The sequence below is a fragment of the Jaculus jaculus genome, chromosome 13, assembly GCF_020740685.1.
Source record: "Jaculus jaculus isolate mJacJac1 chromosome 13, mJacJac1.mat.Y.cur, whole genome shotgun sequence".
NCBI lineage: Eukaryota > Metazoa > Chordata > Mammalia > Rodentia > Dipodidae > Jaculus > Jaculus jaculus.
In genome coordinates this window covers 70,414,252-70,437,663 of record NC_059114.1, presented here as the reverse complement: position 1 = coordinate 70,437,663, position 23,412 = coordinate 70,414,252, and the positions used below count along the sequence as shown (strand labels likewise).

Sequence of the window (23,412 nt, the reverse complement as noted above, 5' to 3'; positions counted from 1 at the left end):
AGAGAAATAAGTAGTAAGAGTTAACCGTAAAGTCAAATTATTCTTTTCTAGGGTATAGTGTAAAGAGAAGTAGAAGAAAAAGCAACTAGGGAGTTTCACCCATATCTGTTATGTTATACTTTTAAAAAAAATAGATTTGAATGATATCTGACACCATGTTAAGATTGGATCGGCTTGCATACTCAGTATATGAGTATTTCATTAATGGTTGGTTGGTTTCTTTGTGACAGAGTCTCATGTAACACAGGATGACCTCAAACCTGCTATATAGCTGAGGATGAATATGAATGTTCATTATATTCTTTATAGGTTCTAAGTGTTTAAAGTACTTTTTAAAAAGTATTTCTTATAATTATTCTCTATGAATTTCACCATTTTATTTTCACACACAAAAAAATTATTCTTATTGCAGCATCAGTATCAAGTCCCATTGGTGCAGGTGGTTTGAGAAACATCCACGATAACAAAGTTTCTGGTCCATTATCTGGAAATTCAGCTAATCATCATGCTGATAACCCTAGACATGGCTCAAGTGATGACTACCTACACATGGTGCACAGGCTAAGTAGCGAAGTATGTAATGTATTGGTTTTCATTAAGGTAATAATTCTAATGTTAGTCGCATAGCCTAGTATTTTCATTCAACAATGTAAAGGCTATCTATATATTAAGGATTATACTAGATCCCAAGAATCGAACTATGAATATCACTCCTGTTCTCACAGAGTAGTCTGTAGAGCAGAATTAAATTTCAGTTTTAATAGTACTTGAACCAAAATATTCTTTGACATAATGAACTGTTATTTGTTACTATTTGACTTTTTCCTTTAAGATTTGTTCAAAGGTTCCCATCTCACCCCACCCCCCAAAAATAATTAACATCTTGGTAATACATATTTCACATATTGGAAATTTATCTTGTTATGGATCTGGCCGTTGTTATGTAAGCTGCACATACATATCTAAGGATAACAGATGACAGTGGACTCTGCTTTCAAGACATTTACAACCTCATAGAATATTCACAGCTCCTTTTGTAGAATCGTAAACCACAATGGAGCACACTAGTAATACCAATTTTCTCTATTCATTGCCATGCTTAGGCTGTTGATTCTTTTGGATACAATTTCAATTCTTCTAAGATATACCATGAAGAAAACAGGAAAGTGCAGAAGAATTATGCTATTGAATTTCAACACTTTACCTGTCAGTAATTTATGTCTTTTATTGGTTCTCTTTAAGATTTCTATAAAGTATCTCCTATCATTCAAGATATAAATTTGATATTCTATTCTTAGGGTGGTGATTCTTCAACAATGAGGAATGCTGCATCCTTTCCCTTACGGTCTCCACAGTCAGTGTGTTCCCCTGCTGGAAGTGATGGAACTCCTAAAGGTATTATTATAACTAAAATTTCCTTAAGCATATTTCACATTTCAGGTAGGTCTAGATTAAGGAATTTAAATCTGTTCCTATTAAGTCATCTATCTTCTTTTAAATCTCTGTGGACTATTTATAGTGTTCTTAGACATATCCAATATCATTTTCACTGGTAATTCCCAAAACCATAGCCTTCTTAACCTGTTTGAAATCCCAAGCGCTTTGAAATCTTTGATCAGTCTTCTCCAAACTCACCCCCCCCAAAAAAAAAACCCTTTTGTCATATTGAACTTGTTTTCCTCCTACTTTTTTTGTTGCGTTGTTATTGACATCAAAATCTGGTCTCTCTACTCCTTTATCAATATTTGCTTTTTAAAAATTTTTTATATACTTGAGGCAGAAAAGGGGACAGATATAAAGATAGAGAGGAGAGAGAGAAAGAAAATGGGCACACCAGGGCTTCTAGCCACTGCAGACGAACTCCTGATGCATGTACCAACTTGTACATCTGGCTTACATGGGTACTGGAGAATCGAACCTGGGTCCTTAGGCTTCATAGGCAAGCTCCTGCTAAGCCATCTCTCCAGCCTAAGATTTTCTTCTGGGGGTGTGGGGAACAAGAGGGATCAAGGTATGGTCTTACTGTAGCCCAGGCTGACCTAGAATTCACTCTGTAGTCCCAGGCTGTCCTCAAACTTATAGTGATCCTCCTACCTCAGCCTCCTGAGTGCTGGGATTAAAGGTGTGCATCACCATGCCCAGCTCAAGATTTTCTTTTTAAAAAATATCTTTATTGATTTGAGAGAGACAGAGAGTGAGTGAATATGGACATATCAGCACCTCCTGCCACTGTAAATGAACTCCAGACACATGTGTCACTTTGTGTATCTGGCTTTATTTTACATGGATAGTAGGGAATTGAATCTGGGCCATCAAGCTTTGCAATCAAGTGCTATTGACCTCTGAGCCATCTCTCTAACTCCAGAGTAAACTATCTAAATTAGCCAGTGAACTTAAGTACTAAATCACTTAACTTTTGTCAGGGTAAAAAGTTGTTTATGAGCCGGGCGTGGTGGCGCACGCCTTTAATCCCAGCACTCGGGAGGCAGAGGTGGGAGGATTGTGAGTTCAAGGCCACCCTGAGACTCCATAGTGAATTCCAGGTCAGCCTGGGCTACAGTGAGACCCTACCTCGGGGAAAAAAAAAAAAAAAAAAAAGTTGTTTATGCCCAGTGTGGTGGCGCACAGCTTTAATCCCAGCACTTGGGAAGCAAGACCCTACCTCAAGAAAGAAACAAACAAAAGCTAGTTATGAGTGCTGGGAAAGAGTAACAAAAGAATCTAAATAATTGTTCTCAATAATCAGCCCACTTTCTAACACTCAAGGAAGAACGGGGGGGGGGGTGGATGGATGGAGATAGACAGACAGACAGACAGACAGACAGATGATAGGAAGGAAGAAAAACTTCAAGTAGAAACAGAATAGACAATTCCATAAATATATTACTTATCAGTAGCCTGAACTTGAGTTTATGAAGTTGCTTTCCAACAAGTTTTATAGAGTAAGTATATTGTTAGTTATTTTAATTTGATTTTTCGGTGATTTTTTTTTTTTTTTTTTTTTTTGAGAGAGAGAGAAAGAGAGAGACTGGGTGCACCAGGGCCTCCAACCACTGCAAACAAACTTCAGATGCATGTGCCATCTTGTACATCTTGCTTACGTGTGTCCTGGGGAATCGAATCAGGGTCCTTTGGTTTTGCGGGCAAGAGCCTTAACCACTGAGCCATCTCTCCAGCACTGGATTAGATTATTTTGTAATGTTTGTCCTAACTACTATGCTGTCACTTACTTTATATTTCTATCAGATTAAAAGAAAAATGTTAAATTGGCACAACAGTTTATTTCTGTTGTTTTCCTAGGATCAAGACCACCTTTAATTCTACAATCTCAGTCTCTACCTTGTTCCTCACCTCGAGATGTTCCACCAGACATCTTACTAGATTCTCCAGAAAGAAAACAAAAAAAGCAGAAGAAAATAAAATTAGGCAAGGATGAAAAAGAACAGAGTGAGAAAGCTGCAATGTATGATATAATTACTTCTCCAACCAAGGACTCTACTAAACTTACATTAAGACTTTCTCGTGTAAGGTCTTCAGATATGGACCAGCAAGAGGATATGCTTTCTGGTATGGAAAATAGCAATGTTTCAGAAAATGAAATTCCTTTTAATGTGCAGTATCCAGGACAGACTTCAAAAACACCCATTACTCCACAGGATATAAACCGCCCACTAAATGCTGCTCAGTGTTTGTCGCAGCAAGAACAAACAGCATTCCTTCCAGCAAATCAAGTGCCTGTTTTACAACAGAACACTTCAGTTTCTACAAAACAACCCCAGACTTCTGTGGTACAAAATCAGCAACAGCAACAAGTATCACAACAGGGACCTATCTATGATGAAGTGGAATTGGATGCATTGGCTGAAATTGAGCGAATAGAGAGGGAATCAGCCATTGAAAGGGAACGATTTTCTAAAGAAGTTCAAGATAAAGGTAAGATCTTATTTTTACCACATCATCATCTTGGTAAATGTATGATTAATTCTTCCTGTCTTTCCTTACGTACATTATTTTGCTAATAACTATACCGCAGAAGTTAAATTACTTTTATTTTTATCTGAAGCTACTATCCCAGATTTAGTTATCATCTACTGTATATTAACTATTGTGTACTGTGTGATTTTACTTATTCTGTTCTACTAAAATTAGTATTACTATTTAAATATTCATGTATTTTCTTTAGGTTATGCTAATAGAATTGTACATCTTCAATAAGTTTCTAACAAAACATTGTTAACTACCAAAAAATAATTCTAAGACAGATACAAAGTAGGTATGGTGGTTCATGCCTATAATTCCAGCACATGGGAGGCTGAGGCAAGAGGATTGCTGAAAAAATGGAGGCCAGGCTGGTACATAGTTCCAGGGTACCTGGTCTGAAGAGTAAGACCCTGTTTTAAAAAGAAACTTTTTAAGCACAAAAGTTTTAGGAGAGCTTATATGTATGTTTGTTAGGCATTGACTTTTCTACTTGGTTTAGAATTCTTCTAACTAGTATGTTTCATTTTAGTCATTAAATTATGATTATTTTTTTCCTAAGTAGGTAGGGTCTTACTCTAGCCCAGGCTGACCTGGAATTCACCATGTAGTCTCAGGCTGGCCTTGAACTCACTGCAATCCTCCTACCTTTGCTTCCCGAGTGCTGGGATTAAAGGTGTGCGCCACCACACCTGGCCTTAAATTATGAAATATTTTAAGTTAATAACAAATAACAAACCCTAAGAATTAAAAATATTTAATTTTTGATTACAATAAATGTTCCCTTTTATGACTAGTATATAGTAGAGTTTGAATGCATACCTATAAATTTAGAAGCTTACTTCATGTCTAATCAAATAAAAGCAAATCTCTAGTAAGTTCTTAATTATTTAAGAAACAATAGGTACAAAATGCCCAGAATATTTTAAGCAAGAGAAATAAATCAGTGATTAATAATACTAATGAAATTTATGAATTTGATGACCTTACAAGTGGATATACATATTCAAATATTCACACTTAAAGCATGCTTTATGATTTAGTTTTATGACTAACTATATTCTATATTGGCACATAAGTCTTACATTCTATTCCTTAGTATTTATACAATACAGTTTTGGGGGGTTTTTTTTAGAGGTAGGGTCTCAATCTAGCTCAGGCTGACCTGGAATTCACTCTGTATTCTCAGGGTGGCCTCGAACTCACAGTGATCCTCCTACCTCTGCCTCCCGAGTGCTGGGATTAAAGGCGTGCGCCACCACGCCCGGCCAATACAGCTTTTAAGTGGAGTTCATTATAACTTATGGTCTTGTTCATTATATTGACAGGAACATTACTAAATAACTGTTCTCACTCTAAGAAACATCATGAAGATCCATGTTATATTTTTTGTCTATCATAATGACTTAGTATTATTGAAAACTGGAATGTATTTAGAAAATGCTGTATTATATTGCTTGTAAAGTAAATCATAAGTGTGAAAAAAATTGCTGAAACTTCATTTTCAAGCAAAATTTGTCTTAATTCATTCTCCTCCCTCCTCTCCTAATTCCCCACCCCCCATTTTACCCTTCACCCCTCCCAGCCTCCTTTCTACTTTCATGTCACATGTATCTTATTGCCCCTTCTTCCTTAACACCACCTTTGCCCCCTCATTGTCTCCTTCTAGTTTCATACCTTATATTCCACACACCCACTGATTGATAGGCACATAAATGTATATATACACATATACATTAAAAGCTAGTGTCTGCATAGGAGAGAAAACATGCTTTTTTCCTGGTCTTTCTGAGTCTGGTTCACCTTGCTTTATATACTGTTTTTCATATCTCTTTTCCTTTACATTTTCTGCATTTTGTAATTTTTCCATAAGCCTTTGTTAAGGATGAAATAAGCAATACTCATTGTTTTCTGTTTGGTCTGAGTATGACGTTCAAGGCATAGGTTGTAATGTGTGTTATTTATTGCTTCTGACTTCTTATACAAGTATATGCATATCAAATGAAGAGAGCAGTAATACCTGTGATGATCTTATCTTAATAATGTTAATCTATCCAAAATTCTTGAATGTTATGAAAGTTTTATAAGAAATAAACAAAATTAGGGGCTGGAGAGATGGCTCAGTGTTTAAAGGTGCTTGTTTGCAAAGCCTGTTAGCCTGGGTTTGATTCTCCACCACCCATGTAATGCCAGATACAAAGTGGTCCATATCTGTGCTATGACAAGTTATTTTCTTAAAAGAGGATATAATCTTTAAATGATTTTTAGTAGTTGCCGACAGGAACAAAAACAGAAGAAATAGCAAAGATTTTAACTGTTTTGTACCTTTTTTATATCATATGGTTTGAAACCAAAGATTGAACTTTTAAAAGTGGAATGAAATAAAGGTTGAGTAGGCTTAATTATATATTAATGAATGAATCACTATTAACTTCTTTGAGAGAATAAAATCTACCAAAACAACATACTGTTCATGCAGAAAGTTGTAAATGTATTTTTCTTTCAATTATTTAAATAATTTTGGGCTGGAGAGATGACTTAGCAGTTAAGGTGTTTGCCTGCGAAACCAAAGGACCTAGGTTCAATTCCCCAGGACCCATGTAAGCCACCAGATGCACAAAGTGGCACATGCATCTGGAGTTTGTTTGCAGTAGCTGGAGGTCCTGGCTCACCCATATTCATTCATATTTTCTCCCCCCCCCCGCCCCTCCCTCCCTCTCTCTCTCTCTCTTTCTCTCATATATATATATTTTTTAAATAATTGTTTCTATAATCTGGGATTATATGGCTATAACAAAGAAAACTGAAAAACTCAAAAAAGTTTTGGTGAAGATACAGAATTATCTGTAAAAGGACTAATGTAGCTTTTATTGACCTTCTTGGAGTTTTCATTTCTGAGTTGTTTTCTGAAAGCCATATTCCTATTATTTCATAGACAAATTCTCTCGCGATTTTAGAAAGATTAAAATTTGTGTATGTGTTTTTCCAGGGTTGTAAGTGGGGTCATAAAAAGTGAAATTCAGCTAAAAATTGTCATTGTATAATCAGCCCTTCAGAGGTAAAATATCTCTTTGAAATTAATAAGTAACTTACCATTATTTTTGCTTTTTAGGACTGGATTCTAAATTTGAGTTTTAATATATTCTAAAACAGAACAAGGAGAACTTATCCTTTACTGTTGTATTTCTGGTAGTAAGAAACAGACTCAACTACTTACCTGGCTATGTAGTTTTATAGAGAGCTCTGTGCTAGAGTCTGAGTTTGTTTGCCAATAAGCCAATAAAGTTTAGCAAATATAATCAGGAATTGCAAAACTCAAGAAAAGGAATAAACTAGCTTTAAATAGTTTCCCTAGATTATGGCAAAACTTAATATATCCTCCTGGTTCCACACATAGGAAACACTTTTCTGGTTGCTGGGTATTAATATATCTCTATCTCTATCTCTTTCTCTTTTTCTTTCTCTCTCAGAGTTAATTGTGTAACCTAATACAGTATTCCAAAAAACAAAAAAACCTTTCAAACATTTTACTCCTACTTTTTATATCTGTAACTGTATGATTTTAGAAGACTTCAACTTTGCTTCTGTGATGACCAGTCACAGGCATTAATGTCTCATCATATGCTTAAAATTCCTCCATTTTGTCAAAGAGAATTATTTTTATTTATCTTTGCCTATTTCACCCTTTCCCAAGGTCCACTTGCCATGATATATGTATAAGGAATGGCCTTTCCTCATTAATGTTTCTATAATGTTAAAATATTCTTGCACTGTAACCCTTCTAAGAATTAAATTATAGGTTGAACATCCCTCATCCAAAAAATCCAAAATGCTCTGAAATATAAACATTCTTGGATATCAAGTTTCAAAACAGTATGAATTTAAAATTTCAGATCAGGGCAGTTCAACTGGGAAGGCTCATGCATATATTTCACAGTCTGAAATAATTCTGTCCAGCTCATTTCCAATAAGGGATCTTTAACCTGTGTTACTATGATTTGAAATAAACACTGAGATTTGGTACAAGTATAATGAGTCACTGAGCCTGTGTTGTGGTTTGGGTATGGGATATTTTCATTTTGCCTAATTGGCTATTGTGCATACAATTGCTGTGACTTTTCTTCTTTTACTTCTCAGTTTTCATATGTAGTAAATTTAAATACCATTTGTTTCTACTAAATGTAATTGAGTTCAGAATTTCTCGAAAGCTGAATCTTACCCTCAGAATACCTGCATTTAGAAGGCAAATGCTAATTTTAAAATAACCCTTTTCTGTACATTTTCTTGAGGAATATGGTGAATTCTGATAGCTTATTTTAAGGTTCCTGATGCTGAGAGGACCTTAAAGGTACTTTATCAATATCCCAATACTAAAATTCTTGTTCACAGAGATGACTTTCCATAATTAGGTATATATTAAAATACAAAGAAGACATAAGTGAATAGACAAAAGAAATCTATACAGATTCACAAAAAATAAAAGATACTTCAGAGCTACCTAGCAGAAAAAAAATGCATAGTGCAAGTAAATTAGAATATGAATGCTCTAAGCATCTTCAAAAATACCTTTAGCAGGGCTGGAGAGCTGGCTTAGCTGCTAAGGCACTTGCCTGTAAAGCCTAAAGGTACAGGTTTGATTCTCTAGATCCCACATTAGCCAGATGCACATGGTGGCACATGCATCTAGAGTTCGTTTGTAGTGGCTAGATGCCCTGGCGTGCCCATTTCATTCTCTCTCTCTCTCTCTCCCTCCCTCCTTTCTTCCCTCTCTTTCTAATATGTGAATAAAAATGAAATATTGTCTTAAAATATCTATAGCAGTGATAAAATACTGATTTTATAGAAATGAGAACTAAGTAGGGCCTGGTGGCACACACCTTTAATCCCAGCACTTGGGAGGCAGACACAGGAGGATCACCTAAGACTACAGAGTGAATTCCAGGTCAGCCTGAGCCAGGGTGAGACCCTACCTTAAAAAAACAAAAAAAATAAAGGAAACAAAGAACTAAGATTGTGCTTGGAGGCCCACACCTTTAGTCCTAGCACTTGGGAAGCTGAGGTAATTAAGATCAGAAGTTAGAAAACACAGGGCTGGTAGATGGCTCCAGTAGTTAAAGGCACTGTTTGCCAAGCCAGATGCACAAAGTGGCACTGTATCTGGAGTTTGTTTACAGTGGCAGGAGGCTCTGGCACACCCATACTCACTCATTCTCTATGTCTGCCTCTTTCTCTCTGTCTCAAATAATTAAAAAAATATTTTGGGGCTGTGGGAATGGCTCAGCGGTCAAGGCACTTGCCTGCAAAGCCTAACAGCCTGGGTTTGACTCCCCAGTACTCACATAAAGGCAAATGCACTAAGTGGTGTGTGCATCTGCAGTTTCTTTGCAGTGACTAGAGACCCTGGCATGCCCACATGCCCATTCTCTATCTTTCTCTTTCTCTCTCTCTCAGTTCTCTCTCCCCTTCCAAATAAATAAACAAAATAAACATTAAAAATTTTTATTTTGGCTGGGCGTGGTGGCGCACGCCTTTAATCCCAGCACTCAGGAAGCAGAGGTAGGTGGATCGCCCTGAGTTCAAGGCCACCCTGAGACTACAGAGTTAATTCCAGGTCAGCCTGGACCAGAGTGAGACCCTACCTCATAAAACAAAAACAAAAACAAAAAAAAAAAATTATTTTGGGGGTGGAGGGAGGGAATTACCATGGGATTTTTTTTTTATAATCATGGAAAATGCTAATAAAAATTTTAAAAATAAAAAATAAATTTTTATTTTTGAGACCAGCCTGGGCATCGTAGCAAGTTCCACACCATCCTGAGCTGGTGAGACCCTATCTCAAAAAAAAAAAAAAAAAAACCAAGAACAAAACTTTGTATTAATCAATATCTAATGTATAATAGAAATAATAAGATTTCTTAACTTTAATGGATTGCTTAAGTATATATCTTTTCTTTTATAAATATTTATAAAATATATAGTTTAATTTGAAGATAATTTTTTCAAAATTGACTAACTTGTGTAATTTTCATTTTAATGACAAAAAGGTAAGTTAAGGCTGGAAAGATGGCTCAGTGGTAAAGATACTTACCTGCTAAGCCTAAGGACTCAGGCTTGATTCTCCAGTACCCCATGTAACCTGAGTCACACCTTTTTAAAGAAAAAAAAAAAGAGGTATAGCCATTAAAATTTTTTTTTCAGAACTTGTTTCCCTACAATAAAGAAATGTCTTTCACTTGTCAGTTTGAACTTTTTACTTTGTGATACTGTATTCCTTAAAATGATATATCAAATTAGTGAATACTGTAAGGAAATTTTGAGATTTTTTTGTTAAAATAACTTAAAAGTGACTTTTAAAACATAATCAAGCAGTTTAACAAGTAAATAAAATAAACAGTACATCAAGTTATTATAATATAACTGTTCTTAAGAACTAACTAGAGTTCCAGTTTATATAAAGTGACCCAGGGATCTTTTGAGTTAGAACCAGAATCATGCATGGGAGGGGAGAAATAAAAAACCACACGTAGCTATTAAAAGTCCCTTGACATTTTATTGTATTGTAGTGTTAGAAAGATTTTACAGATTTCTGATAATTACCTAGTCTTATTAAATTTTACTTTTGATTCTTTTTGTGTTAGCTTTTAAATTCTGTTAACCCCTTGAAAATTTTGATTTTTATATCAAAGACTAGTGGCAAATTATTAGGATTTTTGTTCTCTTCATTTATTTACTTTTCAATGATATAACTTATGTTTTCTTTCTTTTTTTGATATATATCATACATGTACGTACTAACAACTAAAGGAAGTTTAAGTGAATATATGTGACTTATAACTATCTTAATTTTAAAAATGAGTTTTCTTTACATAAACACAAATTGATGTTTATTATAAATTCTATTTATTTCATAATCTTGCATGCTCAGAAAATGCTGTAAAATTCTTTTTACATTTGTCACTAAGCATGGAGATCTCAAACTGATTTTAAAACTGTTATTTATTCTTATGCATTTGCATTCAGTGCATTCTAAAACGTTACTACTTTTAAAAGATAGTCATTATGGTTTTCATTAGATTGTATATCTATTACTGATGTTAAATATTCATCTTTAAATTTCAGATAAACCTTTGAAAAAAAGAAAACAAGATTCTTACCCACAGGAGGCTGGGGGTGCTACAGGAGGTAATAGACCAGCTTCTCAGGAGACGGGTTCTACGGGAAATGGGTCAAGGCCAGCATTAATGGTTAGCATTGATCTTCATCAGGCAGGAAGAGTGGACTCTCAGGCTTCTATAACTCAGGATTCAGACTCCATAAAAAAGCCTGAAGAAATCAAACAGTGTAATGATGCACCTATTTCTGTTCTTCAGGAAGATATTACTGGAAATCTTAAATCTACACCAGAAAACCATCCTGAGACTCCTAAAAAAAAGTCTGACCCTGAGCTTTCAAAGAATGATGTGAAACAAAATGAAAGTAGGTTGTCAGAATCAAAACCAAATGAAAACCGATTGGTGGATACAAAATCAAGTGAAAGTAAGTTAGAAGCTAAAATTGAGACCCCAACAGAAGAACTTAAGCATAATGAAAGCAGAACTGCAGAATCCAAACAAAGTGAGAGTACCATAGTTGAGCCTAAACAAAATGAAAATAGATTATGTGACACAAAACCAAATGACAGCAAACAAAACAATACCAGGACAGAAACAACAAAATCAAGACCTGAAACTCCAAAGCAGAAGGGTGAAAGCCGGCCTGAAACTCCAAAACAAAAGAGTGATGGACGTCCAGAAACCCCCAAACAAAAGGGTGATGGACGGCCTGAAACTCCAAAGCAAAAAGGTGAGGGCCGGCCTGAAACTCCAAAGCAAAAAAATGAAAGCCGACCTGAAACACCAAAACATAGACATGAAAATAGAAGGGATTCTGGGAAGCCATCAACAGAGAAAAAATCTGAAGTGTCTAAACATAAACAGGACATTAAATCTGATTCGCCTCGGTTAAAATCAGAAAGAGCTGAAGCCTTAAAGCAGAGACCTGATGGGCGATCTATTTCTGAGTCACTAAGACGTGACCATGATAGTAAACAAAAATCAGATGACAGGGGTGAGTCCGAGCGACATCGGGGTGATCAGTCTAGGATTCGAAGACCAGAAACCTTGAGATCTTCTAGTAGAAATGAACATAGCATTAAATCTGATGGCTCAAAAACTGAAAAATTAGAAAGAAAGCACAGGCATGAATCAGGGGACTCAAGGGAACGACCATCTTCTGGGGAACAAAAATCAAGACCTGACAGTCCTCGTGTTAAACAAGGTGATTGTAACAAATCAAGACCTGATAAACCTGGCTTTAGATCGCCAAATAGTAAAGATGACAAAAGGACAGAGAGTAACAGAAGTAAAGTAGAGAGTAATAAAACACACTCTGACAATAAGGCTGAATTTCCAAGTTATTTGTTGGGGGGAAGGTCTGGTGCATTAAAAAATTTTGTCATTCCAAAAATCAAGAGGGATAAAGATGGCAATATTACTCAGGAAACAAAGAAAATGGACTTGAAAGGAGAGCAGAAAGACAAAGTAGAAAAAATGGGATTAGTTGAAGATCTAAATAAAGGAGCTAAGCCCGTAGTTGTTCTGCAAAAGCTGTCTTTGGATGATGTCCAGAAACTAATTAAAGATAGAGAGGATAAATCAAGAAGTTCTCTTAAATCTATCAAGAATAAGCCATCAAAGTCAAATAAAGGTAAGAATATTTCTAATATTACTTCTATTCTAATCAGCTTTAAGTTTAAAAGTTGTTGAATATAAACAGTGGAAATGCTCAAAAAAATGAAAAGGCTGCCATATAAGAGTGAAATGTTTATTTAAAGCAACATGAAATTGCTCTCAGGAGTATGAGCAAAAAGTGTTTGGTGACCCCCCCCCCCCAAACCTACTCAGGATAATTTGAATTTTAATCTGGTTTAAGAAATTTTTTTGCCATTTAGTTGCTGCATGTATTTCTGAAAGTTGCTTGTTAAGTGAATGATGTTGGAATATACATATTTAACTCTTACAAGATACCTTGTCTGAGGAGATATACCATTTTACAGTGACGTAATAAACTGAATTTTTATATGTAACATCACAGTGAAGTTATGGTTTATAGGAGCCAGTTTTATTAATTCTTTTAGAACTAGTAAGTGTCTTATTTTATTACATACACTGTTTATTGAATAGTTTGAATTTGTATAATAAGAAAAATATATGAGAAGCTTTATATTTTTTCCTTCCTTCCTCCCTACCTTCCTCCCTCCCTCAAAAAAAGAAAAATTCCCCCCCTGGGGCCAGGCATGGTGGTGCATGCCTGTAATCTGTGAAGGGATCATTGTAAATTCGAGACCAGCCTTAGCTACAGAGTGAGTTCCACATCAACCTGGGCTAAAGAGAGACCCTACCTCAGAGAACAGCAACAACAAAAAAGATTTTCTGGGGAGGCAATTAATGAAATGTTTTATAATTCAAAAATATGAAAAGCTAGGTAGGGAGTGATTTTTAAATTGAATTATATTAATTATAAGTTTGTACAGGTGGTATTGCTATAAATTTTGCATAGTTGCTGAATTGAATTACTCAATTAAGATTATTACAGAGCAATGAGAAGCTTAAGTACTGTGAATATAATGACAGTTTATGAAGAAAATATAATCTTGTCTTCTTTTAAACTTGTGTTAAATACCTGTGTCTTTTTTTTAAATGGTTGTCAATAGCCTCTCGTGGCTATTTAAATTGAAATTAGTATAAATTAAGTAATATTTTAAATTTTTAAATGTTTATTTTTATCATCACAGAGAATTTAATTTGATAGCATTGTAGTACAATAGAAGATGCAGAAAATATGATTATTTTTATAGCATAGCACTGCAGTTTACTAAAAAGCTCTCTGAATTCACAGTATTAGTACAAAAAGAAAAAAAACCATCTTTATTTAAAGAAGTGACATGTGAAACTATTTTTAACTTTTACTTGATTCTTAGTCAAGCATTCACTTTTTCTCTTGTTTTGTTTTTAAAAAGTGAAAAAGAACATGTGGCTTATGGTTTGCTAACATTTATATTCTTCTAGGGAAGGCTTTTAATAAGTTGTGGCAATCAGATCAACAAAAAACTTTCTTACAAGTGTTTTAAAGAACAGGAAGAAATGCATATGTAGCTAGATGTGATGGCACAGGCCTGTAATCCCAGTACCACCTGGCAGAAACAGGACCATTGCAAGTTCTAGGCCAACCAAGACTATATAATATAGTAAGACTACCTCAAAAGGAGAAAGGCAGGGAGCCCGGGGACGGGGAGAATGAATAGGGAGATGACTTAATGAGAAAAGGGCTTGTCAAAAGCATGAGGACAAAGTTTGACAAAGTAGTGTATGCCTGTAATCCCAACACTGGGCAACTGAAGACAGAATCCCTAGTACTTGGGCTGGAGAGATGGCTTAGCGGTTAAGCGCTTGCCTGTTAAGCCTAAGGACGCCAGTTCGAGGCTCGGTTCCCCAGGTCCCACGTTAGCCAGATGCACAAGGGGGCGCACGCGTCTGGGGTTCGTTTGCAGAGGCTGGAAGCCCTGGCGCGCCCATTCTCTCTCTCTCCCTCTATCTGTCTTTCTCTCTGTGTCTGTCGCTCTCAAATAAATAAATTAATTAATTAAAAAAAAAAAAGAATCCCTAGTACTTGCCGGATAGCTTCTCTAGCTGAGTTGGTGAGCTCTAGTTTAAGAGAACAATTGAAGAAGACACCTGGCTTTGACCTCTGGCCATCACACACTTGCACATACACATGCATGTGCACCCACACACAGGAGCACATACAAATACTACAAAAATGCTTATAGCTTCAAATTAGTAATGGCTATATTCACATAGGTTTTTTTTTTCAAATGTAATTCCATTGCATATGGATGTCTTTTTATTGCTTATATGTTCTTATTGAGCATACTTTTAATATAAATTGTATATGCTTGTATGGTTATATAGGTAAGTAGACTAGATTCTGCCTATTAGACTGGTGTATTTATGGATATATGGGTGTAAAGTAATTTAAAAATACTATTTGGGGCTGGAGAGATAGTTCAATGGCTAGAGGTGCTTACTTGCAAAGCCTGATGCCTGGATTCTATTCCCCGGTACTCAAATAAAGCTAGATGCACAAAGCGATGTATGTGTCTGGGGTTTGTTTACATTTACAGGAGTTCCTGTTCTACCCAATCGCACACTGCACTACCCCACAACACACATACATGCTCTCTCACTCTCTTAAATAAAGAAATTAAAATATTTTAAAAGTTATTATTTAAATCCTCATTCATTTACAGACACCATGTTAGGTATCTTTTGATTTTATTTCATAAGATATGTGTTTACATTTAGTGACATTCTAATTTTAAATTTACTTCTTACTAAGCTAGTAATCACAAAGTGACTTGACAAGAGATTTTTCTTACTACTTGTTGTGGAAGAACAGATGTGGACATTGTGTTATCTTTGTATTACATATTGTGGAAGCGCAGATGTGGACATTGTGTTACCTTTGTATTACATGTTACATGAGATTTTCTTTGCAGGTGCAGTAGTGTTTTTCTAAGTAAAGGAATGATAATCTGAATATTGCTGTAATACTTTCTGTGGTTAATTCCTAAGACCAAAATTCTTTCTTAAGTTTTACTTTCTGGGAAAAGACATATTCTACTTGAAAACATTTTACTTGATCATATAGGTAGTATTTCATAATAATTTGAAATTCTTTAAATATTTTTAATTTGAATATTTTATGCCAATAAAATTTGAATGTATGGAAGAGGTACAGATTTATGGTTGTTAATTTAAGATACTGACTTGCCTTTTTTTTTTTTTAATTAATTATTTATTTATTTGAGAGTGACAGACAGAGAAAGAGGCAGAAAGAGAGAGAGGAGAGTGGGCACGCCAGGGCTTCCAGCCACTGCAAACAAACTCCAGACACATGCGCCCCCTTGTGCATCTGGCTAACATGGGTCCTGGGGAATCGAGCCTTGAACTGGGGTCCTTAGGCTTCACAGGCAAGCGCTCAACCACTAAGCCATCTCTCCAGCCCGTGACTTGCCTTTTTTTGTATAGTATATTAAATGTGAAATGATACTGCTATGATTTGATTACTATGGTAATATATATGTATAACTAGTGCCTAGCATAATACTTCATACACAAGAACATATTCCTCTTAAATGAGTAGGATCTTTATTGTTGCTGTGTTCTGAAAGACTTTTGTGTACAGATTAAAACTATTTACTACTCTATGAAGTTCCTCCTCATCCCTCAAATAATCATTGATCCTTTTGTTCTTTTCCTAAAATATAACTTGTATGTAATATAAAGCATAACTTAAGAATTAATGACTTGGTATATACTTACTATGATATTTATGTTACTTCCTTTCACTCTTAGCATAAATTCACTTTATGCAGATATAAAATCATGTACTTAACCATTTTGTATTCTTTTATCTTTACATGTACAGTTTAGTTCCAACAGTGCTTATGCTTATCTTTTAATGTGATCTATTCTTCCCCCTTTTGGGTCATTTAATGTCTCCATGCTAAACCCAAACAACTTTATGGATTTTTATCTTGTTGAATAAATTTCAGTATGATAAACTTCCAAGAATGGTATGAAGTTAAAGAATTTGAACATAATTTACTTGTGTTATATTTTCACACTTTTAGCAGAGTCTGCGTATACACAGGTCTGAGGATGAGCCTACCTACAAAACTTGGAAGCAGAGCTTGGATTGTTAAAAAATAGTCTGAAGTAGTTTTTTTGTATTACAGTTAACTTCTAAAACATTTTGATATACAACACTGTGCAAAACTACTTTTCTTTTTTAATTTTTAATTTTTATTAACATTTTCCATTATAAAAAAAAATCCCATGGTAATTCCCTCCCTCCCCCCCCCACTTTCCCCTTTGAAATTCCATTCTCCATTATATTACCTCCCCATCTCAATCATTGAAAACTACTTTTCAATAATGATCATAATCAAGAAGTTGTCTTAATAGATTATGCAGTTTCACACACCCCAAAATAGGACCAAAATAGGATCTTTAAGACCAACCTGTGCTACAAACAAGATCTTGTCTTTAATGTATGTGGAAGGAGGTATGAGAAGGGTTGGAGAAATTGCTTAGTGGTTAAGGAGCTTGCTTGCAGAGTCTAACAGCCCAGGTTCAATGCTCCAGTACCCGCATAAAGCCAGATACACAAAGTAGTGCATGTATCCAGAGTCCACTTGCAGAGGCTGGAGGCCATGATACTAATTCTGTCTGTCTTCTGTCTCTCTCTTCTTGAAAAATAAATAATAATTTTTTTAAATAATGTAAAGAATTTCTGAATAATCCAAAATTTATTCTTAAAAAGGATTCAAAAATACAATATTGCCAGGCATGGTGGAGCATGTCTTTAATCCCAGCACTTGGGAGGCTGAGATAGATTTACTGTGAGCTTGAGGCCAGCCTGAGACAAACTGCAGGTCAGCCTGGGCTAAAGCAAGACCCACTCAAGCCCCCCACCCCCAAAAATGTAACATTAACTTTTATATTAAAATGACCTGGTATAAGTAAAAGTTCACTAGTTTTAAATACATCAGTCAAGTATTTATCTTTCATTAAATCTTTAGCTTTAATTATTGGGAGATCCCATATATACTTTGCTTTAGATTAGCCTAGAAGGAGTTTTCAATAGAATTGACTTCCCTATTTTGAGATGGGTGACAATTACATAATGTAAAGGACTGTCAATTTTTTTATGACTTAGGTAAAAAATAAAATGTGTGTTGTATCCTAATGCACACATAGTTCAGTACCTACTGTTCTCTGACCACATACAACTACTGGTCAAGAATCATAAAACTAATTTTACAATTTGCTTATGAGTCACAAAATGAAAATTACCATATAAATTAATAAACACTGAAACATGGATTGTTGATTTTTTTATCATTGAAATTTTGTATATTAGTTTTAAGACTTTCTCAGAAATATTTGTCCTTCAGACACAGATAAATAACTTTGAGCTTGACTTCTGTTTTTTCAGTTAAAATCTATGTGTGTGTGTGTGTATGTGTATGCGTGCGTGTATGCGTGCATGTAATTTTCCTGAACAAGTATTAGGCTTCCAGATTGCACTTGGAATCTCTAGCTTCTTACAACTAAACCGGCCTTTTAATCTCATCATGCATCACTTTCAAGTATCCTGGTCCATCAAATAAAACATAAATTTCTATTTGATTTCTGACTCTCAATAATATGTGTCTTAAGTTAAGAACTTGTTTCCCACCCTTATTTATGAACAGCTTCTCTTATCCTGATGACTATTAACATTCACTGTAGAAACTGAATCTTATTTGGCTCCACATATGAGCCTTCATGCCAAATAAATATATATATATGAGGGCTAGAGAGATGAGATGGGTTAGTGGTTAAGGCACTTGCCTTTGAAGCCTGCATACCCAGTTTGATTCCCCAGAACCCACATAAAGCCGGATACATATGGTATCTTATGCATCTGGAGTTCTCTTAGTTTTCAGTGGCTTTATCCAAATAAATGTACAAACACATATGTCAGTGTCCTTTCTCTAAACCCAGCAGTTTGTGTCCTCAAAATTTGATTTACCATTCTTCCCTATCCCTTGTATTCATTGAAGATTCCAATCCCTAGTACATCGTCTTCTGTTTACCCTTACAGTTATCAGAATTGTATCTTTGTTAGGCTGAATTATTACCAACTGTATCCTTAGAAAAACAGAAAATTTAAAAGTTCCTGAACAACTCCTTAATACTGAATAAAACCTTCAGAAAATAAAGGATAATTTCTCTTTTGATTGATAGATTGTATTTTAAAGCATGATTAATTTGTTCATGTATTGCTGAGACTTTGAAATACCTCTTCATGCCCACTTATTTTTCTTTCACAGTTTTTTATTCTTTATATAAACACTATTACCATTTGAATGTCATAAGTTATAAAGTGTTAATATATCCTGCCATAAAAATCTAAGGTACTGTTTGCTCCCAGTTCATAAAATTTATCAGGTATAATTTTTATACGTCATACAAAGGTTTTCATAGGTAAGTAAAGTTAGATAAAGTTGTTATTTTTAATAATTACCAAGAATAAGTGACCCTGAATAAATAGCACTTCTACTTTATTTTTAAGCTGACAAATGGATACTAACAAACACTGTCTTTGTAGAAACTGGGGAAGGGGGGAAGGGGAAGGAGAGAGATTAGGTATGTTAGTGATTCTTGTTAGTATATTTTTATTATTACTCTTTTATGGGAAAATAAGATCCTATTTCATAATGGATTTGAATTTATTATTTTCAGTTATAGACCTTTTAAAATGCTTGGGTCTAATTCTACTTTACATGCTTCTGTTATGTTTAGTTAAATATATAGATTGGTTTATCTGTTTAAAGAAACCGTCTGTAATGCTAAAAGCATTAACTTGCTTCTTAAATAGACAGTGATAGGTAAAATGTATAAAGTTGTTATACCAGTTATCATATGCACCTGTCAAGATCATAGAGGAAGAGAAAGGAGGTGGTAAGTTTCCTCCGATTCTTCTCATTTGTACTGAGTCTGTAAAGGCCTACTCTAGATATAACAAAGGTATTTATATCCAATAATAACCTTGTGGGACTGGCAATAATATTCATTAGTAGAGTGCTTCCTAACATGTTCAAGAGACTGGATTTGATCCCCAATATGTCAAAACAGTAAATGACAGATGATATAATTAGTCTTTGTATTATGAGAAGTCATATTTTAAACATTTATATAATATATACATAAATTTTATTATTGATTTAAGGTGAAAGTATTACACTTGTAAATGTGAAAGGATTTTTTTTAGTGCTAACTTAAAATTTTATATTCAGATTTAAATTTTTTTTTCTTACCTTTCATTAATAGGTAGTATAGATCAATCAGTGTTAAAAGAATTGCCCCCTGAACTACTGGCAGAAATTGAATCTACCATGCCACTTTGCGAACGTGTGAAAATGAACAAACGCAAGCGTAGCACAGTTAACGAAAAGCCAAAATATGCTGAAATAAGTTCAGATGAAGATAATGATAGTGATGAAGCTTTTGAATGTAAGTATCTTGTAACTTTTCTTCACAAGAATTAAAAGGCAGACTGATGTGTCACATCATTTTGGGGTATTAACAAAAGCAGTTGTGATTCTAATGACCTAGTATAGCAAGGTTTTAAACCTTAAAATTGTATGAAAGATGAGATCAGTTGGCACCAAGAAAAAAATTTATTGAGATGTAATTAGTGTTAGCAAACACCAGTTATATGTCTGTATGTATTTAACAAACATTGGACTCCTGTTATATACTAGACATTGAAAATAAAACTACAAATAAAATATGACCCCTAGCTCAAAGTCTCAGTCTTTTGGGGGAAATGTATAAGTAAATGATTGTAGTACAATGGTAATAGTAAATGCAGAATTCTGTGGGAACACATTGGCATCAATATCTGAGTGGGGGTTCAGAGAATGCTTACTGGAAGAGGTGACACTTGAGTTGAGTCTTGAAGGACACGTAGGAGATAGCCAGATAAAGAAGTATTTAAAACCATACTATCACTAAATTATGGATGGCTTAGCCACGTTGTGGATTATCTGTGTGGTTTGGACCTGGCTTCTCCTTTTTGCCCAGCTGTGTCCTGGAATTCCTCCCTTGTTTCACTGTTTTCCAGAGCTGGCTTCTTCACTACACAGCTACCTCTCTACAACACTGTGATCACCTGTCTTTGCACTAGACTTGCTATACCTCGCCTGTCTTCCTACTGGTCCACTGAAAAAGTTCTTCTCTTTTATCCCTATCTTCCTTCTTCTGGAGCAAGAGAATTGAGCCTAGCCAAGAGGGGTCAGCAACCTTGTTTGACTTAAACGGCATTCAGTGGAAACAGACTATGGGAGATCTTCACTTGTGTGCCAACTGACTTAGTCATAATGACCAAAAGAAGTGGGAAGACCACCAGTGTGTTCTACCTTTTCCACCTAGTGTCTGTAGATTGAGGTGTGACAAGCAAGGGCAGGAAGGACAGATGCATGCTGCCATTTTTAAGTGAAGTGTATATTGCCGATGGAAGTTCTTCACCTCCAAAGTTCTTAATCAATGTTCATTTACTCTGATCTTTTTAAAATTGTGAGCTCTTCAGCTAGAGCAGTAGACTATGAATTCTGAACAAATCTGAACAGTTTTAAAATTGAAATAAAATATTCAGCAAAGAGAATCTGACATGTATGATTGTTATAATTTGTATTATCATAAGATGTATTAGTATACAGTATATTAAAATGGCTAAAAAAATTTTATTATAATCATACATTTTGGTGATATGAGGACATGGTTAGCTCTGGAAAGTAAAAAGACAAAGAAAGTTCATTGGCTCAGAAACTCACTCCCTTTAATATGCATGTCTATTCCCCCTTGTGCCCACTACTATATCTCTGTTTCTAAAATAGCTGAAAACTTTCTTGAAGTTTTATTTTGAATTTCACTTCACATCTGTAGTCACTTGGTAGTGGCTGCCTTCATTGCTAAATTGATGAGAATGATGAAGCTACCTCACAATTAAGTGTAAAGAATAGCATAATCAGAACAATAGGGGAGAGCAGAGCCATAGGTTTTTGTCATCATTGTAGCTCTAATTCTTTCCTTAAATTCTGAGAGCTATTTTATGGAAACATACAGCTTTGTCTTAAAGCTATGGCACTTTCACCTTTGCTAGGAAAAAAGAGAAGCTCCTTTGGTTTAAAAAAAAGGGGGCTACTGATTAGAGAGCTGAAAGATGGTCAATTGGTAGTTGACATCAATACCCAGATTATCATTTTACCATAATAAAAAGCAGTAGTGAAAATACAGTACAATACAAAATGGAAAAGTATATGAAAATATTAGTTGTAAGAATTAAGCCACTTGAAGATAGATTTTTTTTTTTTTTTTTTTTGGCTTTTTGCTGTAGCCCAAACTGACTTGGAATTCACTATGTAGTCTCAGGCTGGCCATGAACTCACAGTGATCCTCATTCCTCAGCCTCCTGAATGCTAGGATTAAAGGCGTGTACCACCACACCCAGCTGAAGATGGAGTGGGGTTTTATTTTATTTTATTTATTTTTTTTTAATTTGAGGTATCCCTGAAGTTTAGTCAAATTGTCTTACTAAACTCTAAGGCTAAAGAAGAAGGTTGTTGAAAAACTGGAGGAAATAATTAAAAGGTATCTTTTAAAGTTTGGCCTACCAGATTTAAATAGCCACAATACATATATAAAGGTACCTGGGAATGGTGTGAAAGAAGACACAGGAAACTAAAGGAGAACTTTGGAAAGGAAAGAGAACACCTAAGTCATACTTTGTTCTTCAAGTAAGCCCCTGCCATGTCCCTGCTCTTTCTACATTGATGAGGAAAGGACAAATGTCACAATAAGTTGGGATCCCTCTAACTTAATTGCAACATAGTGTGCCATAGAAATTTAAGGGTTTTTTTCCACCACATTTTATTTTTTAATAAATATTACATTGTTTATTTGCAAGGAGAGAGCATGAATGGGCACACCAGGGCCTCACCATTACAAACAAACTCCAAAAGCATGCTCCACTTTGTGACCCAGGCCATTAGGTTTTGCAAGGAGCCCCTTTAACCTCTGAGCCATCTTTCCAGTCCTTTCCACCACATTTTAATTCAAGCTGTTCAAGCGTGAATAAATATTAAAAATTATCTCAGGCCTATAAATAGTAATGGCCAACAGCATATTGTATAATTTCTAAAGACTACAAGATTCTCCATATTTTTTACTTGTAGGATTGAATGTTGGAAGTAGATTTATTATGAAGTTAATTAAAATATAGAAAGACTAATGTAGATTATATCACTTTTAATATATCATGCAAATAAAAACTCATACTTAAGATCATAGCATTCTTCTTTCTCAAGAAGTTTGCTTATTTGTTGCCAAATCCTTATTAATAGGCTTTTCAATATTTGCTAAAAAAAACATTTAGTGAATATTATACAAAATGACCCCCACCCTGAGAGGGCATACCCTACTATTAATTATATAATACTAGAGACCATGACACTGCCCTCTACTTTTCACTGTAGAAATTTCTAATCAGTTTTCCATATTGAACTGAATGCTTTCGTTGGGCTCAGAATTATTTTCAACTTAATGCTTTCAGTAGCTCTCACCAGTTAATCAGAGTTGGTGTGTCAGATGAAATCTGTTTTGCTACATTTGCCTAGAGGCTGCTGTCAGTATGGGTGATTTTAGCAGAATGTATATAGATCTCCAAAAGGATGGGGGAAAGATTGAAGGTAACATAAACATGCTTATATAGCATGCATAAGCT

At 34.9% G+C, this 23,412-nt stretch overlaps 1 protein-coding gene across 1 annotated transcript in view; it reads left to right on the top strand.

Moving 5' to 3' along the window:
- The window catches only part of Nipbl (NIPBL cohesin loading factor), a 175,198-nt gene that overhangs the window by 94,614 nt on the left and 57,172 nt on the right, over positions 1 to 23,412 (top strand). Inside the window, exons 7-11 of the mRNA XM_045132157.1 lie at positions 413 to 573; positions 1,299 to 1,395; positions 3,301 to 3,933; positions 11,098 to 12,723; positions 19,959 to 20,141. Of these exons, the coding sequence (XP_044988092.1) occupies positions 413 to 573; positions 1,299 to 1,395; positions 3,301 to 3,933; positions 11,098 to 12,723; positions 19,959 to 20,141 (2,700 nt within the window). The remainder of the gene's footprint in view (positions 1 to 412; positions 574 to 1,298; positions 1,396 to 3,300; positions 3,934 to 11,097; positions 12,724 to 19,958; positions 20,142 to 23,412) is intronic.